The 27,135-nt window shown below is 39.3% G+C and overlaps 2 protein-coding genes across 3 annotated transcripts in view; one reads left to right on the forward strand and one right to left on the reverse strand.

Annotated features, from left to right (window-relative positions):
• Window positions 1–27,135, forward strand: part of AGY1 (Albino or Glassy Yellow 1) — a 181,298-nt gene that overhangs the window by 54,095 nt on the left and 100,068 nt on the right. For both annotated transcript variants that reach the window (XM_090018941.1, XM_090018942.1), the window contains exon 2: window positions 1,768–1,840. In XM_090018941.1, coding sequence (XP_089875067.1) covers window positions 1,768–1,840 — 73 coding nt within the window. The remainder of the gene's footprint in view (window positions 1–1,767; window positions 1,841–27,135) is intronic.
• On the reverse strand, window positions 24,957–26,445 carry LOC149826682 (uncharacterized). Its single transcript, XM_090020098.1, has 2 exons — window positions 25,393–26,445; window positions 24,957–25,114 (listed from the first exon to the last, which is right to left on the reverse strand). Exons 1-2 carry the CDS (start codon window positions 26,435–26,437, stop codon window positions 25,077–25,079), a joined length of 1,083 nt encoding a protein of 360 aa, XP_089876224.1. The 5' UTR covers window positions 26,438–26,445; the 3' UTR covers window positions 24,957–25,076.

Genomic DNA, 27,135 nt, shown 5'->3' on the forward strand with positions numbered 1-27,135 from the left:
TTTTAGAAAACAACTATTTTTTCTTTTTTGAATAAATGTAATTTTTATTTTTTATTTTTTTCATTTCTTTTTTATTCTTTTTGAGGACCTAAAGGGGCTCCAACATAGAAGTCGTTGGAGCCCCCAACGGTCACAAATGTGACCGTTGGGGGCTCCCAACGACTCTATGGGAGCCCCCTTTTGGCTCTCCTTTTGAGGCCCTTTGGCCCTCCTTTTCCTCCTCTTCCTCTTGTATAAATAGGGGTGATCCCCTTGTGTATTATCATCTTGGAGAGCTTCTCTCTCTTTTCAATAAGAGGCTTTGTATATTGTTGCCTTCTTAAAGGCTTGTGCTTGTATTGTCCCTTCGTGGACTTGTGATATTTTCTCTTTTATTCATTGTTGTATGTGCTTGTATGCACTCTTTATATTTCCGCAATATCTCATTACAATGACATCTCAAGTCATCCTCACGTTCATTATGAAAGGCCTTACGATATCAAGAACAATCACCTTGTTTTTTTCCCCTCTAAATAGTTACCTTGGGCTGTTCAATACAGGAGTCTTTCTTACATCGCTAATCCACAAAATTTTTTCCCTTTGACTGAAATTTCGGTGTTTCATTGAAATACATGGTTGATGCTTGAAGATTGGCTGATATGAAATTTGTTCCAGTGGACCACAGTAACTTTGTGTCCTATCCTATATGCTTGACAAATTTGACCACTACACATGCCGGCTGCATCCTGTTCTTTAAAGACGTAGTGATCATGCCAGAGGAAAGCTGACAGAATTTTATTAAACTATCTTTTAGTCTTGAATGACTTAACTGATCAACTCAATCTGTTGAATTTCATCATTCATAACTGCTTTCAGTGATTTTCACAGATTTTGACGATAGTTTCGGAGAACCTCCCTGTTCAGAAAAAGTCATGTTCGATGAATTAATCAGGAAACATTTCTTGTGTTTCCAGCCCATCATATTCTTCATTTCTCCCCATTTCTTCTCTATCTTCTTGGATCCATATGTGCTTTGGTTTGCTGTCTGGCTCAAATTATAGTTGGTATATCTTTAGAAAGTGATATGTCTTTGTTTGAACAACTTATGAGATGCCATTGTTGGTGCCGCTGGTAATCGTACCTGCAATTTGATAGCTGTTATCTACAATTTATAAGATATTTTATCTCGAGTTTCTACTTACAGTTGCAGAAAGATGTCTTGAAGGTTTTTGGGATTTATTGCATGTTTCCCACTTCTGTTGACATTTGCTGGAAGTAAAGAACTGCCTCACTTTTCAATTGACACATGAACAAAGTCCTAGCTTGCAGTTCTATCAATGGTGTTTTCCCTTTATTAGGATATTTTAAATGAGGAAAAGGTGGAGATTCTAAACCAAAGAATTTCACATGTTTTAATGTTTTCCATTATTCTAGATGAAATATCAGGTTGCCTGATGTTGATTTAAAGTGGCAACAAGCTTTTGATGCCAAACTTGTGCTTGTTTGATTTTTTTTTCCATGTTATGGATATTTGCTTTTCTACATAGATTTCGTATAACATTTCATCCTCTTGCTTGTGTGTGACTAACTTTGGTGAAGCCAACATGTATAAGGCATACTAGATTACTTTGCTCATATATTCTGTGTGGAAATTTAAATATTGTTCTTGAATAAATTTTGATCAGCTGCATTTAGTTGCAGATTTTATTTGCTAATCACAATTCACTTATAAATAATTGTATGTCAATTCCTTATTTCCTTACCAAAGACCGTGGCTACTATTGACAGGAAGCATTTGCTGTTGTTAGAGAGGCTTCAAAAAGGGTTTTGGGACTTCGTCCTTTTGATGTGCAGTTGATAGGTATTTCATTATTCTTATGCTTTATGTTATGAATTTGGCATTAATATCATCTTCTGCTGATAGTTGTTACCGGAAGCAACACACTGATAAAAAAGGTTCTGAAGACTTTTGGCTTTTGAAACAGAGGATTACTTTTGGAACAAATAGAATGGCTTGTGCAAGAAAACATTCTCTTCAACACATGGACCCTGATGTTACCCAGTGTGACTTATCGAAAAAAAGATGTGGACACGGATATTACATTTTGTCGTATGTTTCACGGTTGATGAATCATATGGTTCTTGTTGGTTGGCCTGAAGGTCCTGAACTCTTTATTTCTTTACTTATTGAGGGTAATTCAACATAAAAGGTTCCCAAGGGTCAACTGCAGTGTAGGTTTTGTAGTAACTGTGATCTGATGCATGTTTTTATTACTTGTATCTATGTACATACATATACACGTAGTTACACACATATATATGTATTATATTAATATATATATGTATATATATGTAATTCTGAGGTTGATCTGCTGTACTATCATTATATTTTATTAATACTATCTTTTTCCTTATATATGTATATGTATGTATGTGTGTATTTCTTGGGATATGATACAATCAGTGGTTTCATAGAATTGGTGGTAGATGTGTGATGAGAGGTGTGAGAATCCCCAACACAAAACCTCAAAGGGACTGGCATGCCATCCCCAACACCATCAGTGATGAAGTGCTGATTGATCATGTTGCTTAAGGCCATTCATTATGGGTCAACTCATGGTTGTTCCAAGTGGCGTTTGGGTTTGGTCCATAATGCATCCTACTGAGATTGGCTGGACGCAACTATGCCCAAATTGGATGAAGTTTGAGTTGAGTTGACCCAAGTTTGGATCCAAACAGTTTAAGTGGGTTTTGTGTGGAAGCATGTTGAACTTCCCATATTGAACCAACTATAGACCTAATCTAAGCTGAACATGACCAGCGCAGACCATGCTCTAATCTGTACAGTCACAGTGTGGTACACTGATATCAACATTTTCACAGAAAAAAATGTAATGATAGTATTTTCTCCCCCAGAATGTAGCTGCGGCTTCCTGGGGTGAGGCAGTCTTGCACAGTTCATGAATTCTGGCTTTGGAAGATTTGCAAGCATACAATGCTCATTTGCTCTCTGGACATGCTGTTGAGTTGCATTTGTATGCTTTGTCCTTTTGGAGCAGAACCAGGAGTTTTCAACTGCAGGTGTAGTATGCTGTTGGAATTCGGTTATGGTTGTTGTTGTTGTTGTTGTTGTTATTATTATTATTATTATTTTATTATTATCAGTAACCTTATTTTATATTCTTGCGGAGTACTAGTTAAAACTGGCTTTGAAAAGAGAAAAAGAGAACAGAAAGGGACAATCATTGTCTGTACCCGAACTTTTCATTTTATGAAAAGAAAGCAAGGCTATCTTTTCTGCATTGTCGATCATTTCATGAGCTGTTCTTCCATATTTACTCCCATTGCTAAAACAAAGTATTCCTGTATGTTCTGTGACCACTTAAAGTTGAGGAAGAGACTGAAGGGTGGAGATATTCATTGATAACTTGAATCCCCACTCTCAATGCCCGCACATCCCTTTGCTTTCTGATACGAAGTGGCAAAGCCAATAAGTTGAATGTCCACCCATACCCTCTTTTCTCCCACTTCTCTCAAATCACCTAAGATTGTGTCATGCTTTCTCCCTGATTTTTATGGAAAAACTATGAAACATGCATCAATATGATGAACACAACATATTCTGTCTTCTCTTTGGTTTCCCTAGTTAAATCCTCCTTTATCTATATACTGTTTCCAAATGTCTCTGCAGTCTCTTGCTGCAAAGAAATTTGAATACTAAGTTCAGTGCTTTAGAGTATGACACTAAGTGGATGTATCCTTTCTAGCCAAAACATTAGGGAATGTTTAGTTCCCTTTGTTGGAATAAACACATTTTACTCCATTAGAATGTTTTTTCCAAAACGCGAATTGCCAAGTGAAATCCTGAGGCATAATATACATATCATTTGGCAATGTACTTGGTTAAAAAATATTGAACATTTTTGTATAATAGGCTGTAAAAGGCAAAAAAGGGAAAATACACTAAAAATGGCCTATAATCAAGGTCCTTTCAGAAAAAAAATCCCAGAACCAAAGTAGTTTTTTGCTCCATCTTCTTTATTATCAGTTAATTGATGCCAAATTAAACATACTCAAGAAAAATAAATTAAAGAAAGCAAAAGAAAAGATCTAAGTTAAATGCAAACAACTTCTGAAAACACCATTGCTCTTCACCAAAATCACCCTATAAGATACCCTTGTCCTGTCACTTTTGCATAATTGAAACCCAATTTCTTCATTGAAAACCTTGTTTTGGGTCACATATTTTTGGCCTAACCAGATTTATCAGATATGAAAAATATATCAGATCTGAAAAACAGATTGACCTTACCTAAGGCTAGCAATTCCTGTTTTGCGCTATTCGACAAAAAAAAAGGGATTCCAAGTTGACCTTGATGCATGATTTCATTAAGATATTTTATTTGCAGCGGCATACATGATTTACTGTTCACGTTCCTTTCTGAAAAAAAAAGAGGGCGTGACTATTATTGCTGCCAATTACGGGCGCTAATTTTTTGCATCTTGGTTATTGATTATCTCATTTTCTTCTTTAATTATTTGCTGCCTTGTTTTGTTCCTTTTGCATTGATTCTTTATTCACATATCATGGATTCAAGTTCCTCTTCATGATCCATCTCTGCTAACTTTCTTGGCCAATTAATTTTTGAAAAACTAAATAACTTCGACTACCTTACCTGAAAAAGATAGATTATTCCTTTTATTAGGAGTCAGGATCTTGCTGGTTACCTCAATGGATCAGTTGTTGCTCCATCTGAGTTTCTTATGTAGGAAGATAAAGATGACAAAGGGGCTCTAACCGCAACGAGGACCGTTAGGAATCCAAATTTTGTCAACTGGATGAAGAAGGATCAAGCCTTGGTGGCCTACATCACTTCGACCCTATCTCAGGAGGTATTGGTGAGAATTCCAGATGATTGCACTGCGATGACGTTATGAAATATATTACAACAAACCTACTCACAGATTTCAGAGGTCAAGATCATTTATTTGAAAAGAGAATTTCAAATGTTGGAGACATTCATATCTATTATGGAATATTTCAACAAGATCAAGTCTGATGTCAAGTGTCATAGAGACAAAATTGAACAAGATCTAGTTGGTTTGGGACCCGAATTCCATGTCTTGTCCACTACTTTACAGTATACTGGGATCGTTTGTACTTTTGATGACCTAAAAGCCAAACTCCTCAGTTATAAGATGTCGTTGAAGGGGATGTCTGTAATACCCGTGATTTTATCGAATAAATAAGCTCGAATCATTATTTTTAATTTCGATTCCAATTGGATATGGGACGCATCGTATTGCGGATCATTGCATCGAAGTGGTATGGGTCAGGGTATATTTGGGTGGATCCATAGTAATTTTGGATCCATAGTTTCACCTCATGGTATTAAATAGAAAATATTTGGATCCTGGATCCAGATTGGCGTATATGAGCCCATGGATCTAATGGATTGAGGATCCATACCACATCAAAACCCATTGGGGGTATTTTAAAGCTTGTAATAATGCGAATCCTCAGATGGATCCAAACTGCACAATTGTGAGGACCCATTAAAGATTTGGGTCGAGGGTCACGAGTGTGGCCAAACCGAAACCGTACCCAATTGGGAGTGTTAAAAAAATATATATATATATATATGTATATATATAATAAAATAAATGATAATAATAATAAAAACATAATAATAATATATATACATCTAGATCTACGGTTGGACCCGTATGGGCCTAAATGCATGGGGTTCGTGGGTTGCGGACCCGATCGAACTGAGCCCGCACCCCATTGGTGCGTTAAGTAAAGAAAAAAAAAGAAAGACACATTTGGATCCGGATCTGACCCAGATCCGCCAACCCGTTAGGGTTAAAACTTGCATGGCCAGGGGTTTCTTTTAAAACTCTCCCCCCCCCCCCCCCTGCGCCGCTCTCCCTCTTCCTCCCTCTGCTGGGGTTTCTTAATCCGCGCCCTCTCGCACCCTTAAAATCATGCAAGGGCACGCAAGGGCGAGTGGAGGCTCTGCGCTCTTCCTCTCTCGCCTCTCTCTCGGCTCTGCACTCCCTGCGTGCGACTGAGCCGACGCTGGATCTTCTCTCTCTCGGCGTGCAATGTTGGTCGATGGCAGTGCCGCCTCCCTCTCGCCGTCGTTGTCGTCGCCGGCGACCTCCCAACAACCCGAGCCGTTGTCCTCTACAACCTCCCTGCAACTTTTCCCCATTGCGAGCTTTGGTGACATCGCCGCCACCTTCGCCGACAGCACCACCCGACGACGGCTCTCCTCTCGTTCCCTTCCATTCTCACACTCGTCGGTGAACAGGAGTTCGGTTGCACCCAGATTCATGACGGAACAAGAGGGGAAATCATCAACCAAGGTAGGATTTACTGTTGTTTTCCTTGTTTGGTATGTCATGGTTCGAGCATGCTGTGTGGGTGGCCAAAAATCCCTAACTGAAAAAGAGGATTTTGGGCTTATGGTGCCGGAAATCCCAAATCGATTGAGTTGGGGATTTTGGATACCTGAAAGAGGGATTCAATCGAGCTAATGCCTTCCTTGTTGAGATTTTATGTGTAAGTCAATAATACGATAGATGACACCGTGTGTTAAATCGATGCTAGGTTTAGATTAATAGTGTATTTTAGTTTGTGGTAATCTGTGTTGAAACCCCAGTCCTTTGAATTTGATTGGGTATAACTGCATAGTTCGTTTGATAGCCTTTTTCAGTTTAAATGTTGTTACCTGTGAGCAGGACCATATAACAGTAACACTCGGGTGCACTAAGTCTTTGGAAAAAAATCAAAGGATAGGAAAAAAAATAGGGAACTTAATCCGGGCCGGCAAGAGAAGGGAATCTAACCTGTATCTTCATTTGTATTTCCGTAGGTCTGGTGGGTTATTTTTTTTGGTATCAGTTTCTCTAACAAAGACAGTTTGTGGCACTATACGCCTTGTATATTCAACTTTTCCATGCTCTAGCTTTGGATGCTGTGTTAGCTCTACTATTTACTAATATGTATGTTTAACAGGGAAATTCGGTCATGGTATTGTCTCAGTTCTGATAGGGTAGGGGTGAGTGTTGCTATTAATATTAGGGGTTGAACTGTCATCGTTCTATACATAGTAACTTATACAGACAACTCCTGACAGAAAAGTCATAGGTTATCATATTATACTTTATGCTGTGGAAAAAAAAAGGGATTAGTCATTGGCATAGCTTGTCTGCGATATAGATATAGATATTTTTATATATACCTCTGCATACTGAATTCTGCTAATAAATGGGAATTTACTTTGGAATGATTACCAGTGGGACATATTGTGGTTATTCGTTGCTAATTAGTTTCGATGTATAATTTGCTGCAATTCAGATGAACCATAGTGGTGCAATATTTCTATTTAAATGTCATGATAGCTCAGAATTTTGTTGACTTTTCTGTGTAATTAAGCAACAATAAGTTTTTTGATATATGCGTGCTAAGTGTGGCTTTGAAAATGTAGATTTCTCTTGATTGTTGATTCCTGTAAAATGGTCATACTAGATATACTATTATTGGACCTCAAGGTAGGATCAATGTTAATCTATTTTGTTGTTTCATCATAGGATTCTGAAAATTTAGTTTGACTAGCCCTGTATGTGATATCAGTGATCTCTGTTAAATGAAATCTATAGGTTCATAACATCATGTGATAGGATTAGGAATCAACATGCTTATTTTGTGGGATCGTTAAAATTGTTTGGAAATGGATTGAAACATTTGCTATTTCTAAATATACATACCTGGTAATCTGTTGTGGGAAAAATCTTGGAAGCATGTATACATGAGAATCTAGTTGGATTCATGTTAAGTTGAAATTTAAGTTAACATTTACCTGCATATTCAGTTGATATGCAAATTCCTATTTAGATGCCTATAGGTGGATGCTCGGTTCCATATGAAGCTGCATATTAGTTAGATGCTCAATGCCTATGTAACTGCATACTAAGTGTATGTTCAACTTCATACAAAGCTGCATATCAAGCTGATATTCAACTTAACTGCATATTAGGTTGTTATTCACTGTTACATGAAGTTGTATATTAAACTAATGCTGTATGGTAAAATGATATTCAATTTTATATACTAAGCTGCATAATTTAGTATGTTCAAATGCATATTTCTTAAAATGTTCAAAATGCCATTAAGTGTATATCTTTTAGAATGTTCAAATGTGAATGTGTTGGGAGAAAGGTATCTAGTTGTATTACCAAATCTCTAAGATTACACTGCATGCTCAATAAAGGACACCAAAAATGTCTCTACTTGTTTGGCGGAGCTTTTAGTACATGCCACCCTGTGTTGGGATGTCACAAGTCAAAACCTAATGGTACGTTGTGGCAATTTTCCATTGAAGAATAAATAAATAATAATAATGCTGATGAATGATGATTTGGTAACCGAACCTATGGGTCGGTTTGTTGTGGACATATGAATGTCAAGCCAGTGTGTTGAGGGTCATGCATAGACCAACGAAGTTATGATGTGAATTCGCATGAAAATGAGAATATAATATTGTTGCCCGACTGGTTTAAAGGGACCAGGGTATTCGTGCTTGACTGGTTTAAAGGCACCGGAGCACTCTGAGTGGGTTTGTGCAATCAATATGAAAAAAAAAAATTGGGATGTGTATGCCTTGGTGAAATGACTAAGGTTGGGGACCTACTACTATGATAGTAGGAGATAGTTTGAGGAAATGCCTTTATACTTTAGGTAATTTAAATAAATGAAAAGATTAACCCACTCAGATTCGGGCTTACCTTGGAGAGGGTAGGTGGTACAAAACTCCAGGGACGTGTTTTGGTTTCGAGTATAAAGCTACTCGTTGGTCCCAGTCCTCGGAGTTGGGGGACCCAGACTACCGATTGTGTCCTAGGTGGTAGCTCCATGATCTTCTGCAGAAGTTAGGGATGCATCCTGTTTTGGTTTCAGCCTTTGGGAGGTTCTCTCGGTCACTGACCGCTCCCTTAGGATTTACAGTTTTGGTTAGAACGTTCGGGTTAATAACACACCCATGCATAATAAACCCTCGAATGTTCTCTTCCGTTACGGGTGATTGGGCCCGCGTGTACCCTCGAGATAATTAAAGATAAACATCTAATTAGAACATTTTAGGTATCACACTGAGTAAACTGCTAGATTTATAGCTTCATAACTCTTTTAGAATATAGTTTTGTACTTTTAACATGTTTTAGAATTATAACATGTGAGATGTTGGATCCTGTAATGTGTAGTTGTTAGTTAAATGATATACTTGTTACTGCTGTTGCATAGTTTGGTTTACTTGCTTCTGTATATGCTGCAAATCATATATGACACTTACATCACATACTTGACACATGATATACCTACAAGAAAAATTACAGTAATTCCTACTTAGACAGTTGTAGTATAATTCCTATAATTTTACCATTTTTCAGGTAAAGAGTAGAGTTATGAGCGGCTGCGGGATGAGACATCGGATCGAGATTTTGGATTTACTGTTCCAGGCATCGCTTGGGTTTATTGTAATTTAATGGTTCATATCATCTAAAACTCTGATGTTAATTTTCATCGATATTGAAATGAAATAAATGTTTTGGGTTTGCTCTCCACTGTAATGTTCTGAAATGCTTAACCCTATATTGTTTCTTGTTTCCGTTATATAAAAAAATCACATAAATTTGGGTTAAAAATTTTGGGGCGTTACAATTGGTATCAGAGTCTGGGAACAATAAATCAAAGATCATGGTCATGCCACACCCTGCAAGCGCTCTGTGGGTATAATTTATTTTGTTTTGTTAATGGTCATGTTACTTGCATATTCCTTTAAAGTATATATATGATGTATGTGTATATGTATTTGTAATAATTGTAAGAATACTACAATTCATAGATTGTAAATATATGGGTACACGATATACCAGATACATAAATATTATTGGACTTATTAGATGGACTTGCGAATTCACATGGAATGACGATTGAAATCCTGTGTGCATAACTCAAACTACGTAGAATTTACGTATCTTGAAGTTTAGTTGATTCTTGATATATATAGGATCACATTATATAGGACTCATACTTTGGTTACGCATGCTTCAAGGTTAAAGTTGAAAAATGCAATGTTCCTGGTGGCAATGATATGATGTATAGGATAACATGCTTTTGTATGATATGATTGAAATGCCACGTGACTTGGAATTTTGAATGCATGTGATATATGTTTAAGTTCAATAGTGAACTATGGTTCATGGAACCTTATTGGTGAAAGGTGATTTTATGATTTATGTGTCCAATGAAGTGATGATGCATATTGATGATATGTATGCTTGAACCCATATTGGTGGCTATCGACCTTGAGAACGGTCATTTCTAGTATCACTCTTTTGGCACCTGTTGAGGACCTTTTTAGTAAATGATTATCTGTGAGGGTGTATATGACAAAGATCAGGTAATCCGGCTAGAGCGGTGGATCTCTGTGAGGAAGTACACTGTTCAAGAACGGGTAGCTGTAAAGATGGCGAATTCCTGTGAGGAAGTGTATTGTCCAAGACCGGGTATACCATCTAGGGTGGTAATTTCTTGTGAGGTCGTGCATTTCTCAAACCAGGTGATCCGGCGTGGATCTTGATAATCTTTGATTAATAAAGAGTTATGGTAAATTGGGGAAATTTGCCGAGATTGATTGATATAGCCAGTTAGAGATCAATAGATTTGACTTTGGTTATAGAAGAATTGAATCATTATTAATTTTAGATCTTAATATAATGACATGTTTGTGTCTTTTGTGGATAAATAAGCCATTCTGTGAGAGAAGTACACCTTGAGCAAGGTCTTGATCGGAGACAACTAGCCGCGAAAAGCCTTGAGAAATATGAATAAGTGAGGTTAATCAGGACAAAGAGTATGTTAGAAATAGCGAGGACAACAAACAACAACGTGATTATGATAAAATAATGAAAACTCTATTCAATAATCAAGAACAAGCTAAAAGAATAGCAGGTCGTGTCTATCTTCCGTGACTAAACAAGTAGGAAGCAGTGAACATACACTCTAACTGTCTTAGGTTAAGACTTTCCTGTGATTTAGTATGTTTTTGCCATCAAGGAAATCATGTATGAATTTTGTCGAAACCGACTTTTAGCTCCAAACTTCTCTTAGAAATTCATTGTGTGTTGTCCTGATCCTTATATGTTGGAATCTCACACACATATGTGCATTCTTGGAGATACCAATCCCCTCATACTACGATCTCTACGAGAATCGTGCAATGAAATTTCGAGGACGAAATTCTTTTTAGGGGGAAATGATGTAATACCCATGATTTTATCGAATAAATAAGCTCGAATCATTATTTTTAATTTCGATTCCAATTGGATTTGGGACGCATCGTATTGCGGATCATTGCATCAAAGTTGTATGGGTCAGGGTATATTTGGGTGGATCCATAGTAATTTTGGATCGATAGTTTTACCTCATGGCATTAAAGAGAAAAGATTTGGATCATGGATCCAGATTGGCGTATATGAGCCCATGGATCTAATGGATTGAGGATCCATACCACATCAAAACCCATTAGGGGTATTTTAAAGCTTGTAATAATGTGAATCCTCAGATGGATCCAAATTGCACAATTGTGAGGACCCATTAAAGATTTGGGTCGAGGGTCACGAGTGTGGCCAAACCGAAACCGTACCCAATTGGGAGTGTTAAAATATATATATATATATATATATATATATATATATATATATGTATATATATATATACAATAAAATAAACGATAATAATAATAAAAACATAATAATAATATATATACATCTAGTTCTGCGGTTGGACCCGTATGGGCCTAAATGCATGGGGTTCGTGGGTTGCAGAAGAAGATGATAAACAATTAATTTTAATTCAGAAGAAGATAATAAGAATACTCTCTTGTTTAGTGTGCTCTTTATGTATCTCACAATCCTCAAGATGGCACTCATGTGAACTGATGTTGGTGCATGTTGGAACTAACGTGCAGTATGAATTGCATGAGAGATATCTGATCTAGTAATACTCAAATACATCAAGGATCCCACAAGTTGTCTGTAGGGAGTGATATCAGAGAGAGAAATACCATCATCAATCTTCATTTTGGCTCCTACTATAGCAGGAGTTTTACAAACCTTGTCATCCGTAATACCTGACCTGTCAATAATCTCAGAGGCAAACTTAGTTTGAGATAAAAAATACCCTCTATGAGAGTATGCTACTTCAATACCCAAAAAATAAGTTAGAAATCCCAAATCAGACATTTCAAACCTATCCTTCAAAATTGATTTTATGTTTTTAACCCCTTTATAATCACTTTCGGTTATAAGCATATCATCCACATATAAGAGTAAAATGACAATTCCTGCATTGGTTTTTCTAACAAATAAGACAGTGTCAGTGAAACAGGAAGAAAAACCATTTTCTAACATTACAGAGTTAAATATATCATACCAAGCCTTGAGGGCTTGTTTTAAACCTTAAAATGATTTTCGAAGGCGAAACACTTTCCCTTTGGGAGTCTCCATTCCTGGTGGAGCATCCATATATACCTTTTCATTCAGATCACCATTAAGGAAGGCGTTTTTAACATCCATTTGATAGATGCTTCATTTGTTGATTGAGGCAACGATAATGAGACATCAGACAGTGACCATTCAGGCTATAGGGGCAAAAGTTTCTTCATAGTCAATCCCGTATTCTTGACTATATCCTTTTGCAACTAATCGAGCCTTATATCTCTCAAGAGATCCATCGCTTTTAGTTTTTACCGTAAATACCCATCTACACCCTATTGCTTTCTTACCTTTAGGAAGATCTTGGAACTCCCAAGTCTTTGCCCTGTTGAGAGCTGAAAGCTCACATTCCATTGCTTTCAGCCATTCATCATTCTTTTTGGCTTCTTCGAAGTTTCTGGGTTCTATATAGGAATGAATGACGCTAAGGCAGGCTCTATGTTTAGGAGTAAACGAATCAAATGAAATAAACCTAGAAGGCATTTTTCTACTTTTCTCGGTTCTTCGTAGGTTTTCATCATTTGTTGAATTTGACCCACTAGGTTCACTGAATTTTTCAATTGCACTCCTAAAACTGTTTTTATCTCTGATGCAGTCTTCACGCGTGTTGCCGGAGGTAGTGAAGGCACAACCACGTGATGCAGTCTTCAACCCTCACGTTTGCAGACGGTGGCTGTGAAAGGTAATACCCACATGATTGTGCATTGAACAGGCTGGAGTAACAATGCCCAACCACAACGATGAGGCTGGATTTCTTTTATTTCAATCTCAATAACAATGAACAAAGTACTTAATAAAATGAAAGGTAAAGACAAATACTGACAGTAACAGGGAAACAAAGAAAATGACTGGAAAAAGAAAAGGAATGCTGCTGGAAAGAAATTGTGGTTATTCTTCAAAACCCCCAAAAAAGCTCCCTCACGCAACCCTAGACAGGGTTTTTAAAGCTGATCACCGGATCCGGGTCTTGGGTCTGGATCCGAACGCGATACCGTTTCAATTTGGAACCAGGTCTTCCCTCTTCTGGAATAGGTACGTATTACATCCCTGCATCGGGTCCCCTCACCTGTGATCGGATCCTGCTGTGGATCCGATCGTCTATTCCTTGTGGTGGGTCGGGTTCCCTGGCCGTGCCAGGGTCACACGGTTCAACCTGCTCTACATCATTCTCCCCTGGTTGGGAAGAAGTCGGCTCTGACGACTTGTTGTCCCCACAGTAAGCATATAGATCAGACACATTGAAAATCGGAGAAATGTTCCAAGCGTCGGGCAGTTCAAGGAGGTAGGCCTTCGGACCCAATTGCCGGAGGACCTTCAAGGGGCCATATTTCTTAGGGCTCAGTTTACTATAAGTACCAATTGGGAAAGGCTCTGGACGTAGATAAACCCAAACTAACTGACCGACTTGAAACTGGATGTCGCGACGACCTTGGTCAACGAAAGCTTTGTACGCTTTGTAACTCTCAACGAGTTTGGCTCGGACTTGCCTATGTATATCACACATGTATTCAACGACATCAAAGGCGTCGGGGGCTGGGTCGGGGAGATTGGACACTGGAGCTAGATCTACGACATGAGTGGGCGACCGACCATAAACAACTTGAAAAGGATATTTGCCTGTGGATCTGTTATATGCAAACTCGGCTTGAGGCAAGACTAGGTCCCAGGTTTTGACATTTTCTCCTACTAAACTTCGTAACAAGTTTCCTAAGGTGCGGTTCACAACTTCGGTTTGGCCATCGGTTTGTGGGTGGTACACACTACTGAACTGAAGCTTGGTCTTCAATAAGGCCCACAAGGATTTCCAAAAATGGCTCATAAAACGCGTGTCACGATCGGAGGTGATCGTGTGGGGTAAACCATGGAAGCGGGCGACGTCTTTGAAGTAATAGGAAGCTACTAATGAAGCGTCGGTGGTTCGCTTACACGGAACAAAAATAGTCATTTTGGAGAATCGGTCAACAACGACTAAAATTGAATCAAAACGACGTGGGGTTCTGGGAAGAGCCACGATAAAATCCATGGACACGTGTTCCCATGGTGGCTTAGGGATGGGTAACGGGGTATACAACCCACTATTCTGACGACGACCCTTAGACACTTGACACACATGACAACCTTGAACGAACTTGACAACATCTTTGCGCATTTTGGGCCAAAAGTATCGTTCATCTAACAGAGCGAACATCTTATCATGTCCAAAATGCCCAACTAACCCTTCATGTAATTCGGAAATCAACTGAATTCTAAGAGAGAAATCAGGCACACATAACTTGTTCCCACGAAAGAGGTAACCATTATGAATACTAAAATGGTGGTCTATGGTGCGATCTGAGGAGAGGCACCCTTCCCAAACTTGCTGGAAATCAGGATCTGTCGGGTATAATTCCTTGCACTCCTCGAACCCAACCTACTAAGAGCGTCAGCCACCTTGTTCAGAGTACCCGACTGATGACGAATCATGAAGGTGTACTCTTGCAAGAAGCTGACCCACTTGGCATGACGAGCACTAAGCACCTGGCTTGAGTCAGCTTTTCGCTAAAGAAGGCCACAGGTCGTCGGTTCTGACTCAAGACAACGCCAATTCCCACTTTAGAGGCATCGCACTCGACCTCAAAGACTGCATTGAAATTAGGGAGAGCCAAGACAGGGGCACTAGTCATTCTCTCTTTGATGATCGTAAAGGCTTTTCCCGCGGCAGGCGTCCAATGGAAACTAGTACCTTTTAGGCATTCTGTGATAGGGGCCATGAGGGTACTGAAATTTCGCACAAAATGACGGTAGAAAGTGGCTAACCCGTGGAAACTACGGACCTCTCCGATAGTCTTTGGGGTAAGCCAATCTACTATCACACGGACTTTCGCAGGATCTGCTTTAACTCCATCGAAAGACACTATAAAACCTAGGAACACGACACTTGACGTCATGAACTCACTTTTTTGTAGTGACATACAATTTTTCTCTCCTCAAAATTTCTAAGACCTGACGCAGGTGGCTCAAATGATCTGATAAAGACGAACTATAAATCAAAATATCATCAAAATAGACAACAACAATCTTTCCTATACACGGACGCAACACTTGGGTCATCATATTCATGAAAGTACTTGGGGCATTAGATAACCCAAAGGGCATGACTAACCACTCATACAACCCATCACGTGTCTTAAATGCCGTCTTCCGCTCATCCCCCTCCCGAATACGAATATGGTGATACCCACTATTTAAATCTATTTTGGAGAAAATGGAGGCACCAGACAACATATCAAACATATTGTCCAAGCGAGGGATGGAAAAACGATATTTGACCGTGATGCGATTGATCGCATGACTGTCAACACACATGCGCATAGACCCATCTTTCTTAGGGGTGAGTAGGGCGGGTACTGCGCAAGGGCTCACACTCTCACGGATAAAACCCTTTTGCAGTAACTCCTGAACCTGCCTCAGCAACTCGGCATGCTCAGAGGGGTTCATGCGATATGCAGGGAGGTTGGGAAGACTCGATCCCGGCACAAAATCAATGGCGTGCTGGACCACTCTCATCGAAGGCAACCCATTAGGCAGGTCATCTGACATAATGTCGCGAAACTCCTCAATAAGAGGGACAACGTCCGCAGGAATGGACAGAAACGTACTCATCGATGGCTTAGCCACCAAGGCATAACAATAGCCATCTTCCTGACAATGGTTCAAAAAAGATCGGTAAGAGAGGCCCGCGAGCTTGAGGACTCGCTTAGGTTTATCCACAGTGGGAAAGCCGGTCTCCTTGATAGGGAGAAGGACTATCTTATGGCCATTAAAGATAAAAGAGTAGGTGTTCTTGCGGTCATCGTGAGTTGTCTTGCGATCAAACTACCAGGGATGTCCCAAAAGGATGTGGCACACGTGCATAGCGGCTACATCACACCACACCTCATCGTGGTAGTGGTCCCCCATGGAAAATCAGACTAAACACCGCTGGGTGATGGGGACCTCGTTCCCCTTCTTTAACCAAGCCATCTTATAGGGTTGGGACAGTTTCTCGGTGTTGAGTTTCAAGGTAGACACGACGCTCTCAGACACCATGTTCTCGCATGCCCCGATATCAATGATAATATCACACGCGTGACCCTCACAGTTGCACCGGGTCCTAAAAATGTTATTCCTCAACCATTTCAATGTGGCCGATTCCCGGGGTGCGGTCAACACGTGACAGATGGACAACAAATTTTCGACGTTATCGTCGAACTCTATGACTTCCCTCTCATCCTCGTCATCAACCAATGACTCACTCTCAGTCTCAGATGCTGACTCCACAATACCTTCAACAAGATGGGCGTTCTTGCTCACAGTGGGACACTTAGACGTGACATGTCCTAACTCCTGACACCTAAAACAACGAATGGTCGACTCACTAGGTTTGGCTTTAGACCAGATATGGAAGGCTGGTCCTGACTGGTCAGGTTTGCCAAAGTCTGCTCTAGGCTTTGAGTCACTAGGGGAGCTTGCTCCCCTGGTTGGGAAACTCGACTTAGATCGACTGGATGGTTCACTACGGGAGGTCCTATATTCCTGCCTCCTTTTCAACTTTTCCTCGACATTCATGGCATAACTGTTAAATTATGTATATATAAATATATATATACATATACTTATATATATATGCATTCGTATATATATATATATATAAGTATATATACGTATATATGTATATATACATAATAATATAGCTTTTTCCTGTTTTATATAAACCAAAAACCCAATAGGGGTGTTTTGGTAATTCCACATGTACTTTTTTCTTTTTTACCTTTTTTCCTTTTTCCCCTTTTTCTTTTTCCTTTTTAATTTTTCTGTTTTTACTTTTTGGAACCATAAAGGGGCCCCACCCATCTAGTCGTTGGGGCCCTAACAGTCATATTTATGACCGTTGGGGCTCCCAACGACTAGAAGGGAGCCCCCTTTATGGTCCTCCTTTAATGCTTTCCTCCTCTATATAAAGAGGAGGTTCCCCCTTGTAAATATATGAGTTTTTCACCCTTCTCTTCTTTTCTTCAATAATATCCAACTTATGACTTTAAGTTATTTTCTATTTTTGAGAGTTTTGTGTGTGCACATTTGGTGTTTGTGTGCTTGGCTAGGGTCACTCTTAAAGAGTGCCTTTTGCTCTATTGGTGCTTCCGTCTCTTTTCATTACATGGTATCAGAGCTCGGTTGGTGATTGGGCTTTTCTTTTGTCATCTTGGAACGCGTGCCTCTCAAAGTTTTGAAGAAAGAAAGCATATTTGGTGCCGATGGAACGTGACTCTAAAGTGGAGCTTTCTTTTAAGCTAAATGGGTCCAACTATCTCATGTGGGCGTTCGCTATGAAAAATCATCTAAGAGGTAAGAAACTTTGGGGTTTTGTTATGGGAACTACTCCCGAACCCTCTCTTGTTCTCACCAAAATTGAAAATGAGGTTGAAAAAACTTTAGATGGCGATGAGCACATCAAAGCCATTAATGACCATCAATCCAAAATTGAGGATTGGGAAAGTAACCATGCCAAAATTTTGGCATGGTTTATGAACAATGTTGACTTTAAAAATTGTGCGAATATTGCCAAATTTAGAAGGGCCAATGAGGCTTGGTTTTTCCTTAAGGGTATGTATACCTAAAAGGATCTTGCTCGACAATTTTTTTGTCAAGAAAAAATCCGTTCCACCAAACAAATGGATATGAGTGTTCGAAACTATTTTAGCTCTCTAACCCCTCTTTGGGATGAGCTTGCCCTTCTTGAGCCTAAATGGGTTGCTCCGCAAGATATTGAGCTAAGAAGGGAACAAATTGAAAAGGAGCACTTTTTTCAATTCCTTCATGGACTTCGCCCGGAATTTGAACAAGTTAGGGCATCTCTTCTCTATAGAAGCAAAGCCCTACCTATTGAAGATGCCCTCGCCGAGATATGTCAAGAAGAAACTCGACTTGGCTTGAGCTTTAAGAGTGATGATGTTTTGGCCGTTACGAGGCCCAAATCAAATGTTAAAGCATATAGACCTCCCCACTTTAACAAAAATAATAATGGGCTTAGAAAGGGAATTATATGCCATTATTTTAATGAACCGGGGCACATTAGACCGGTTTGTCCAAAACTTAAAGGAAAGGTTGCCGCGGTTGGAGAAAATTCTCCAAAGAAGGAAGAAAGTACCAAAGAGGGAGATATAAAAAAAACTCTTAATCATATCTCCGAAGTTCTCCAACACCTTCTCAAGACTTCTCCTTCAACATCCGGAGCCGCCATCGCCTACTCTTCATCACCTCCAAGTATGTGGATACTGGACTCCGGTGCTTCTTTTCATATGACATCTCATAAAAACTCTCTTTCAAATGTTTTTTCCGAACTCATGTCCTCCTATGTTTTAACGGCCGATGGAACATCATTGAAAATTGAAAGTATTGGAACACTTGATTTAAAAAATTCTCAAAACTTTTTCGTTCCTAAAGTAAGAATCGTTCCAAAAATTAATTTAAATCTTTTTTTCGTTTCCCAAATCACCGATCATGGATGCCAAGTCTCTTTCTCACCTAAAGATTGCACCGTGCAGGATCTCCAGTCAGGGAAGCTGATTGGGCAAGGCCATAGAAGGGGTGATCTCTATTTTATGGATTTTTTGACGCTTCCATCTAAGTCATCTTGCAATCTTGCAAAAGACAAAAGTATTGGAATTTGGCATGAGAGACTTGGTCATCCAAATTTTGTAAAAATGTCTCTTTTTCCTTTTTTGAACAATACTTGTAAAGACAATCACATGACTTGTAAAGATTGCATTTTTGGGAAATCTAAAGCTACTCCATTTCCTCAAAGAAGTTACTTTACCACTCGGCCATTTGAACTTGTTCATTCCGATGTGTGGGGACCCTCCCCTATTTTATCTAAAGGAGGTTTTACATATTATGTGGTCTTTATTGATGACTTCACTCGATTTACGTGGATATACTTCCTAAGTCGCAAATCCGAAGTCTTCTCCTTTAAAGAATTTCATGCAATGGTTAAAAATCAATTTTTAGGAAATCTGTCTATTCTTAGGTCCGATTCGGGAGGTGAATATATGTCTAATGATTTTCAAAGCTACTTAAAAGAAAATGGTATTTGTCATCAACGTTCTTGTCCCAACACTCCGCAACAAAATGGTCTTGCGGAAAGAAAGCATAGGCATATAATAGAAACTACAAGAACATTATTGATTTCAAAAAATATCCCAAAATCTTTTTGGGCCGAAGCGGTTCTAATCTCAACATATCTCATCAATAGAATCCCTTCATCCTCTTTGAAAAAACTTTCTCCATTTGAAAAACTTTACAATATGTCTCCCGATTATAAAAGATTAAGAATTTTTGGATGTAAATGCTTTGTTTTAACTCGCAAAAATGATAAACTTTCTCCTAGGGCTATTGAATGTATTTTTTTGGGATATGGCGAAAAACAAAAAGGATATCGATGTTTTGACATGCTTAAGAATAAACTTTATATCTCAAAAGATGTCACATTCCTCGAAGAAGAAAATGGTTTTTCGCACCAACCAAATGAAAATATTGACTATTCCTTTTTATTTGACTTGTTACCTCAAGAAAACATCATAGATGATCATGTTGATCCTAGTGAATCTCTTAATGAAGATCTTTTTGAACATCCAAATAATGATCAAAACTTAGAAGAAAATGCTTCAAGACAAATACAAGTCTACTCTAGAAGGAATGAAAGAAATCCTCCTTGTGCCCTTGAAAAATTCTCTCAAAGTGAGTCCATGGAAGATACCTCTCAAAGAAGATCAAATCGTATTCCCAAGATACCAAATAGATTTGTTTCTTATGCCTCTTTTTCTCCTAACTTTCGAGCATGCCTACTTGCTCTTCACTCCTTTCATGAACCATCTCATTACAATGATGCTAAACAATATGCTCATTGGAATGAAGCTATGGAACTTGAACTTAATGCCCTTAAAAAGGCGCAAACTTGGGAAATCATTGATCCTCCCAATGGCAAGAAACCCATTGGATGTAGATGGGTGTTTAAGGTAAAAACTAAGAGTGATGGTTCATTAGAAAGATATAAGGCTAGGTTGGTAGCCAAAGGATATGCCCAAGAGTATGGGGTAGATTATGATGAAACTTTTGCCCCAGTTGCTCGAATGACTAGTGTTCGAGCCCTTATTGCTATAGCTTCTGTTAAAAAATGACCAATCTTTCAACTTGATGTTAAAAATGCCTTTTTGAATGGTAATTTAAATGAAGAAGTTTATATGAAACCACCTCTAGGTATGAATTTAGATGAAAAAGTTTTAAAATTAAAAAAGGCTTTATATGGACTTAAGCAAGCTCCGAAAGCTTGGTATGACAAGTTTAGTAATGTATTGATCAAATTAGTTTTTTCTTCTTGTTATACTGACACTGCTCATTTTGTTAAAAGGACAGGTGACTCCATTATTATACTTTTGTTGTATGTTGATGATATGATCATCACTGGGAATGACAAAAAGGGAGTAAATGATGTTAAGTCTATGTTAAAATATACTTTTGATATGTCTCATCTTGGTTATTTGAGATATTTTTTAGGAATTGAAGTGGCTTATTCCGCGCGAGGATACATCTTATCTCAAATGAAGTTAGCTACAGAAATTTGTACCAAATCAGGAATATCTGATGAAAAGAAAGTTGAGACTCCCGAAGTTATCAATTCGAAACTAAGACTTGAAGATGTTCTTCTTGAAGATCCAACTCCCTACCGTCAATTAATTGGATCCCTCACCTATCTATCCATCACACGTCCAAACATAGCTCATGCAATTAATGCAGCGAGCCAGTTTCAGCACGCACCTACTACGGTTCATATGGCGGCCGTAATGAGAATTGTGCGATATATCAAAAATACCATCTCTAAGAGACTCTTCTTATCCTCTTCCTCATCTCTTGAATTGACTGCTTTTACTAATGCTGACTGGGGAGGAAATCCCAATGATCGTATCTCAATTACGGGTCTTTGCATTTTTTTAGGAGAATCTCTCATCTCGTGGAGATGCAAGAAGCAGCAGAAGGTCTCATTATCATCCACTGAAGCTGAATATCAGGCTATGGCGATGACAACTATGAAAATTGTGTGGCTCAGAAGTTTCCTTGGTGACATGGGCATTCCCATTTCCACTCCCACCAAGCTCTGTTGTGATAACAAGAGTGCAATATACATTGCCAGCAATCACACCTTTCATGAGCGAACCAAGCATATCGAAATGGATTGCCATTATGTTCGAGACGAATATCTCAAAGGGACCATCACATTGCCATATGTCACTTCAGAGTATCAACTGACTGACTTCTTCACCAAGGCGCTCCCAACTCCACGATTCATGTTTCTTCTTGGCAAACTTTCGGTCTTCTCCCCGTAAAGTTTGAGAGGGCATGTTAAATTATATATATATAAATATATATATACATATACTTATATATATATGTGTAGAAGATGAACCGAACCTGAGAGAGAGAGAGAGAGAGAGAGAGAGAGAGAGAGAGAGAGAGAGAGAGAGAGACGGCTGAACAAAGAAAACAGAAAACTCGATACCTCATTAGGGCTTCTCTCTATATTAAATAGAGAGAGGCAAAACAAAGAAATTACATCTAAGACCTTATGGAAAAAGTATTTCAGAAAACCTCTAATAAAGAACAACTTAACCTAAAAACCACCTATTCTCAACACTCCCCCTCAAGCTGGAGCATAGATATCTATCATGCTCAGCTTGTCACAGCATCTGGAGAAATTAGGCCTAGCAAGAGGCTTTGTAAACATATCTGCAACTTGGTCTTCAGACTTTAGGTATTTTGTAGTGATATGACCAGCTTGAATCATATCTCTTACATAGTGACAATCAACCTCAATGTGCTTTGTTCTCTCATGAAAGACAGGATTGTTTGCTATATATGTTGCCGCTTTGTTATCACACATCATGGTCATTGGAGAAGAAACCTTCACCTGGAGATCATTAAGAACAGTGCGAACCCATATCAATTCAGCAGTTGTTTGGGCCATAGCCCGATATTCTGATTCTGCACTCGACCTGGAAACCACAATTTGTTTCTTACTTCTCCATGAAATCAAGTTGTCTCCCATAAATACACAGAATCCTGTGGTAGACTTTCTATCTACTACAGATCCAGCATAGTCAGCATCAGAATAAGCTACTATCTCCAGAGTTCCACCTTTCTTGAACAGTAATCCCTTTCCAGGAGAGGATTTTAGATATCTGAGAATCATTATGGCTGCATTCCAGTGTACCTCACTTGGTTTGTCCATGAACTGGCTAACTTTGCTTACTGCTAAAGCAATATCTGGTCTGGTCACAGTTACATATAGTAACTTCCCTACTAGGGAGCGATAGCGTTTGCTATCAACAGGTTTTGACCCTTCTTCAACCAACTGAACTTTATGGTCCATGGGAATATTTGCTGGTTTAGCTTCCAACATGCCTGTTTCCTTTAATAAGTCAAGAACAAACTTCCGTTGAGACAGAACCATCCCTTCACGGCTTCTAGCAACTTCTATACCCATAAAATACCTGAGTGAACCAAGGTCTTTTGTAACAAAGTGTTTGTGAAGATGAGCTTTTGTGGCTTCAATAGCTTTCACAACATCTCCTGTAAGAATGATGTCATCCACATATACTACCATAACAACTATGCCAGAGCTAGTTTTCTTTATAAAAAGTGTATGATCTGCTGCTGATCTGTTAAAACCAAAGCTTGACATCACTTCAAACAACTTTTGAAACCATGCACGAGGACTTTGTTTCAAGCCATAAATCGCCTTTCTCAATTTGCACACCTTATGACACTCCCCCTCAACCTCAAAACCTGGAGGTTGTTGCATGTAAACGGTCTCAGAGAGATCCCCATAAAGAAAGGCATTTTTCACATCTAATTGACACAAGTTCCAGCCATGCTGAACAGCTACTGAGAGAACAAGACAGATGGTACCCATCCGTGCAACAGGAGAAAACGTTTCAAAGAAGTCAATTCCATATGTCTGGGTATATCCTTTCGCGACTAATCTGGCCTTGTACCTTTCAATAGAACCATCAGATTTGTACTTTATTGTATATACCCATTTACAACCAACAATGTCAGCATCTGCTGGGGAATCAACTAGATCCCAGGTATGCTGAGATACCAAAGCTGTCATTTCTTCTTGCATAGCCATCTTCCAGCGAGTATCAAGTGCTGCCTGCTGATAGTTCAGAGGAATGGTTTCAGCAGACAAGGCTGAAATAAAAGACTTCATCTTATGTCCAATTCTGGCATGGGAGACAAAATGAGCTATGGGATATAAGGTGCATTGTCTTGTCCCTTTTCGTAGAGCAATAGGCCTGTTATCATCATCCTGAAGAACACTATTGTCAGTAGAACTTACCTCAGGAGAAGAAGAAGATGAAGGCTCTTGCGGAAGTGGAGCTCTACGCACATATACCAATGGAGGATTATTAAATCTGGAAGAGGATGAAGTTTGGTTCGGTAAGGAGGGCACAGATTCCAAAGGAAAAGGAGGTATAGGTAATGGAAAAGACTCAGCTGGATCAACCTGCAGCGGAGAACCGGAACTAGAGTAATATGGAGAGGATTCCAGGAAAGATACGTCTGCACTGACATACTCTCGGCGAGAAATAGGATCATAACATCGATAGCCCTTCTGATTTTCGGATAACCAATAAATATGCATTTTGTAGCTTGAGCTGCTAATTTATCACGGTCAGGGCCAAGTTTATGAACAAAACAGACACATCCAAATATTTTTGGTGAGAAAGAAAAAAGTGGGGCATTAGGTTTTAGAATATGTAATGGAATTTGATCACCCACAGAAGACGAAGGCATGCGGTTGATCAGATAGCAAGCAGTGGTAATCGCATCACCCCAGTATGACGCAGGAACATTGGATTGAATCATAATGGTCCTTGCAACATCAAGGAGGTGCCGATGTTTTCGCTCAGCCACCCCCATTTTGTTGAGATGTATAGGCACAGGAAGTTTGGGGTTGGATGCCATGATTTTGGTAAAATTGTAACAGATCTTTTGATTTAAACTCAAGAGCATTATCAGTGCGAACAATCTTGACAATAGATTCAAACTGAGTTTTTATTTCAAGAATTAGGGATTTGATAAGACTTGGAACTTCAGATCGTTCTTTTATTAAAAATACCCATGATAACTTAGAGAAATCATCAACAATAACAAGATAATACCAACACTGAGTCCTAGTAGGAATCTTACTAGGACCCCATACATCTGCATGGAGAAGTTCAAAAACTTTATTACTCGATTGACTCTGACTCAACGGGAACGAACTTCGATGATGCTTGCCCAACTGACATGCTTCACACTGAAATGATGTGGTGGAAGGAATCTGAGGAAAGACCGACCGAAGCTTTGACAATGAAGGATGACCAAGACGACGATGCCACTGAACAAGGCTGAATGAATGGTCCACTGCAGCATGAACAGAACCCATTGGATGATGTAGGTAGTAAATTCCATTTTCTTCATAGCCTCCACCAATCTTCTTCCCCGTCAGCAAATCCTGAAAATGACAACCCATTGGATCAAATATTACTCTACAATTTTGTTCTTTTATAAGGCAACTAACAGAAAGTAAACTTTGAGAAAAGTTTGGAGCATAAAGAGCATTTTTCAACTGTAATGAGGAGGATATAGAAATATTTCCCTAACCAACAACCGGGGAGGAGCTCCCATCGGCTAATGAGACTCCAAGTTGAGCCTTAATGACCTTTAGATCTGAAAAAACACGAGAATTTCCACACAAATGTCTGGATGCACCAGAGTCAATAACCCACTTACTATCATTCGGATGGAGATGATTCCCGGTTGAATAGGCAATACCAGCTACAGGAGAACTGGAACTCAAAGGTCGGAGAGCAATCAACTCATCATATTCCGCACGACTAAGGGTGATACTACTTTCATTTGCAGTGATATTCTCTTGTGCATTAGTTGCCTCAATAGTAGTAACATGAGCTTTAGGATTATATGACTTTGATGCAGAAGAGATTGGCCGACCATGCTTATCCCAACAACGATCTTCTAAATGTCCAGATTTTCCACAGAATGTACATTGAAGCTTTCCTCTGCCTCCCATACCACGTCCACGTCCTCGTCCTCGTCCTCTGATATTCTGAATATTTCCACGGCCATAACTAGATGGGGCAACAAGAGCAGATGTCTGAGTCACAGGCTGAGATTGTGGCAGAGATATCGCAAGTCTACTCAGACGATTGTAAGCGTCAACAAGAGTGGGAACATCTGAACCAGTCAACATTTGAACTTTTGCAACAGAAAAATCTGAAGAGAGACCTGTAAGAAAACGAGCAACCATGGTTTGTTCTTGATGATCCTTTTGCTTCGAGCAACACAAAGGCCGGTGAGCATTAAGTCTTTCAAACGCAGCTTTGACAGAGGCATAGTACTGGGCCAAGGTCTGATCTCCCTGTTGCAAGTTATATATTTCCTGTTCGACTTGTAGGACACGACTCACATTCGTTTCTTGTGAGTATGTATCACGAAGATTGTCCCACATTAGTTTGGCTGTATTATAGTAGATCAATCCATCTGCAATATGGGGTTCGACACTGTTCATGATCCATGACATAACTATGTCATTATCTTCATCCCAAGTAACATATTTTCCCAATTTCTCAATGGGTTCGCCTTCCAACAAAATATGTTTTCGACGATGTCCAGATACCGACATCATAAAAGTTCTGGACCACCTGGCATAGTTGGTTTCATTCAACCTAACAGAAGAGCCATACGAGAAGGGGTTGGCAAACGCCTTATACTCCCCAATATGTTCCATTTTGGAATCACCTTTCGACGTTTCAGCCATACCAATAAAAAAACTCACTTGAACAACAAGTGTTCAAAGAAAAAAAAAATTCTTCAACTCAGCAGGAAACCACTCCTGCTGTTCCACAAAATAAAGATCAAACCAGCAGGAAATCACAGTTGCTATTTTCCATGACAGAAGAGTAACTTCAACACTCGACACAACAGGGAGTTAAAAAAAAAAAATTCAATTGCTGTAGTTACCACAGAAATCCCGATCCTTGCTGCACCCAAACACATCACCACACATGATAGAATGCAGTCGCAAGACACAATGTTAACTAAACCTGTTGTTCTCCAACATATACGACATGACATCCAGTAAATATCACACAAAATCATCTTCTGCAAGAACTCAACACTTACGGCCACACAAAAAAATTCTGCTGCTCCCAAACAGCAGGAACACACCTCGACGAGAATTCAGCACTCACGACAACAGAAAAAAAATTCTGTTATTTCCACCCATCAGGAATATCCTTCGACAACTTATGAACCAAAACACAACTCATCATAGCAGCAGCAAGACTCGGCACCACCAGGTTGCAACAAACTCCCAACAGCGTAGGTAGTCACGAGGAGAGAAAACAAAAAAAACGAGGAGATACGACACCCACAACAGGCATCCACGACGAGCACGAGGAGATACGACCCCCACAGCAGGCATCCACGACCAGCAGATGATACGACACCCACAGC

The sequence above is a fragment of the Nuphar pumila genome, chromosome 10, assembly GCF_984573655.1.
Source record: "Nuphar pumila chromosome 10, dmNupPumi1.hap1.1, whole genome shotgun sequence".
NCBI lineage: Eukaryota > Viridiplantae > Streptophyta > Magnoliopsida > Nymphaeales > Nymphaeaceae > Nuphar > Nuphar pumila.

Excerpts from the sequence above, each read along its gene's own strand:
- LOC149826682 (XM_090020098.1), bottom strand. The coding sequence starts at position 26,437 with ATGGCTGAAACGTCGAAAGGTGATTCCAAAATGGAACATATTGGGGAG. Across the intron at positions 25,115-25,392 it reads TCATCTCCATCCGAATGATA|GATTTGCTGACGGGGAAGAA; the intron begins GTAAGTGGGTTA and ends TGTCATTTTCAG.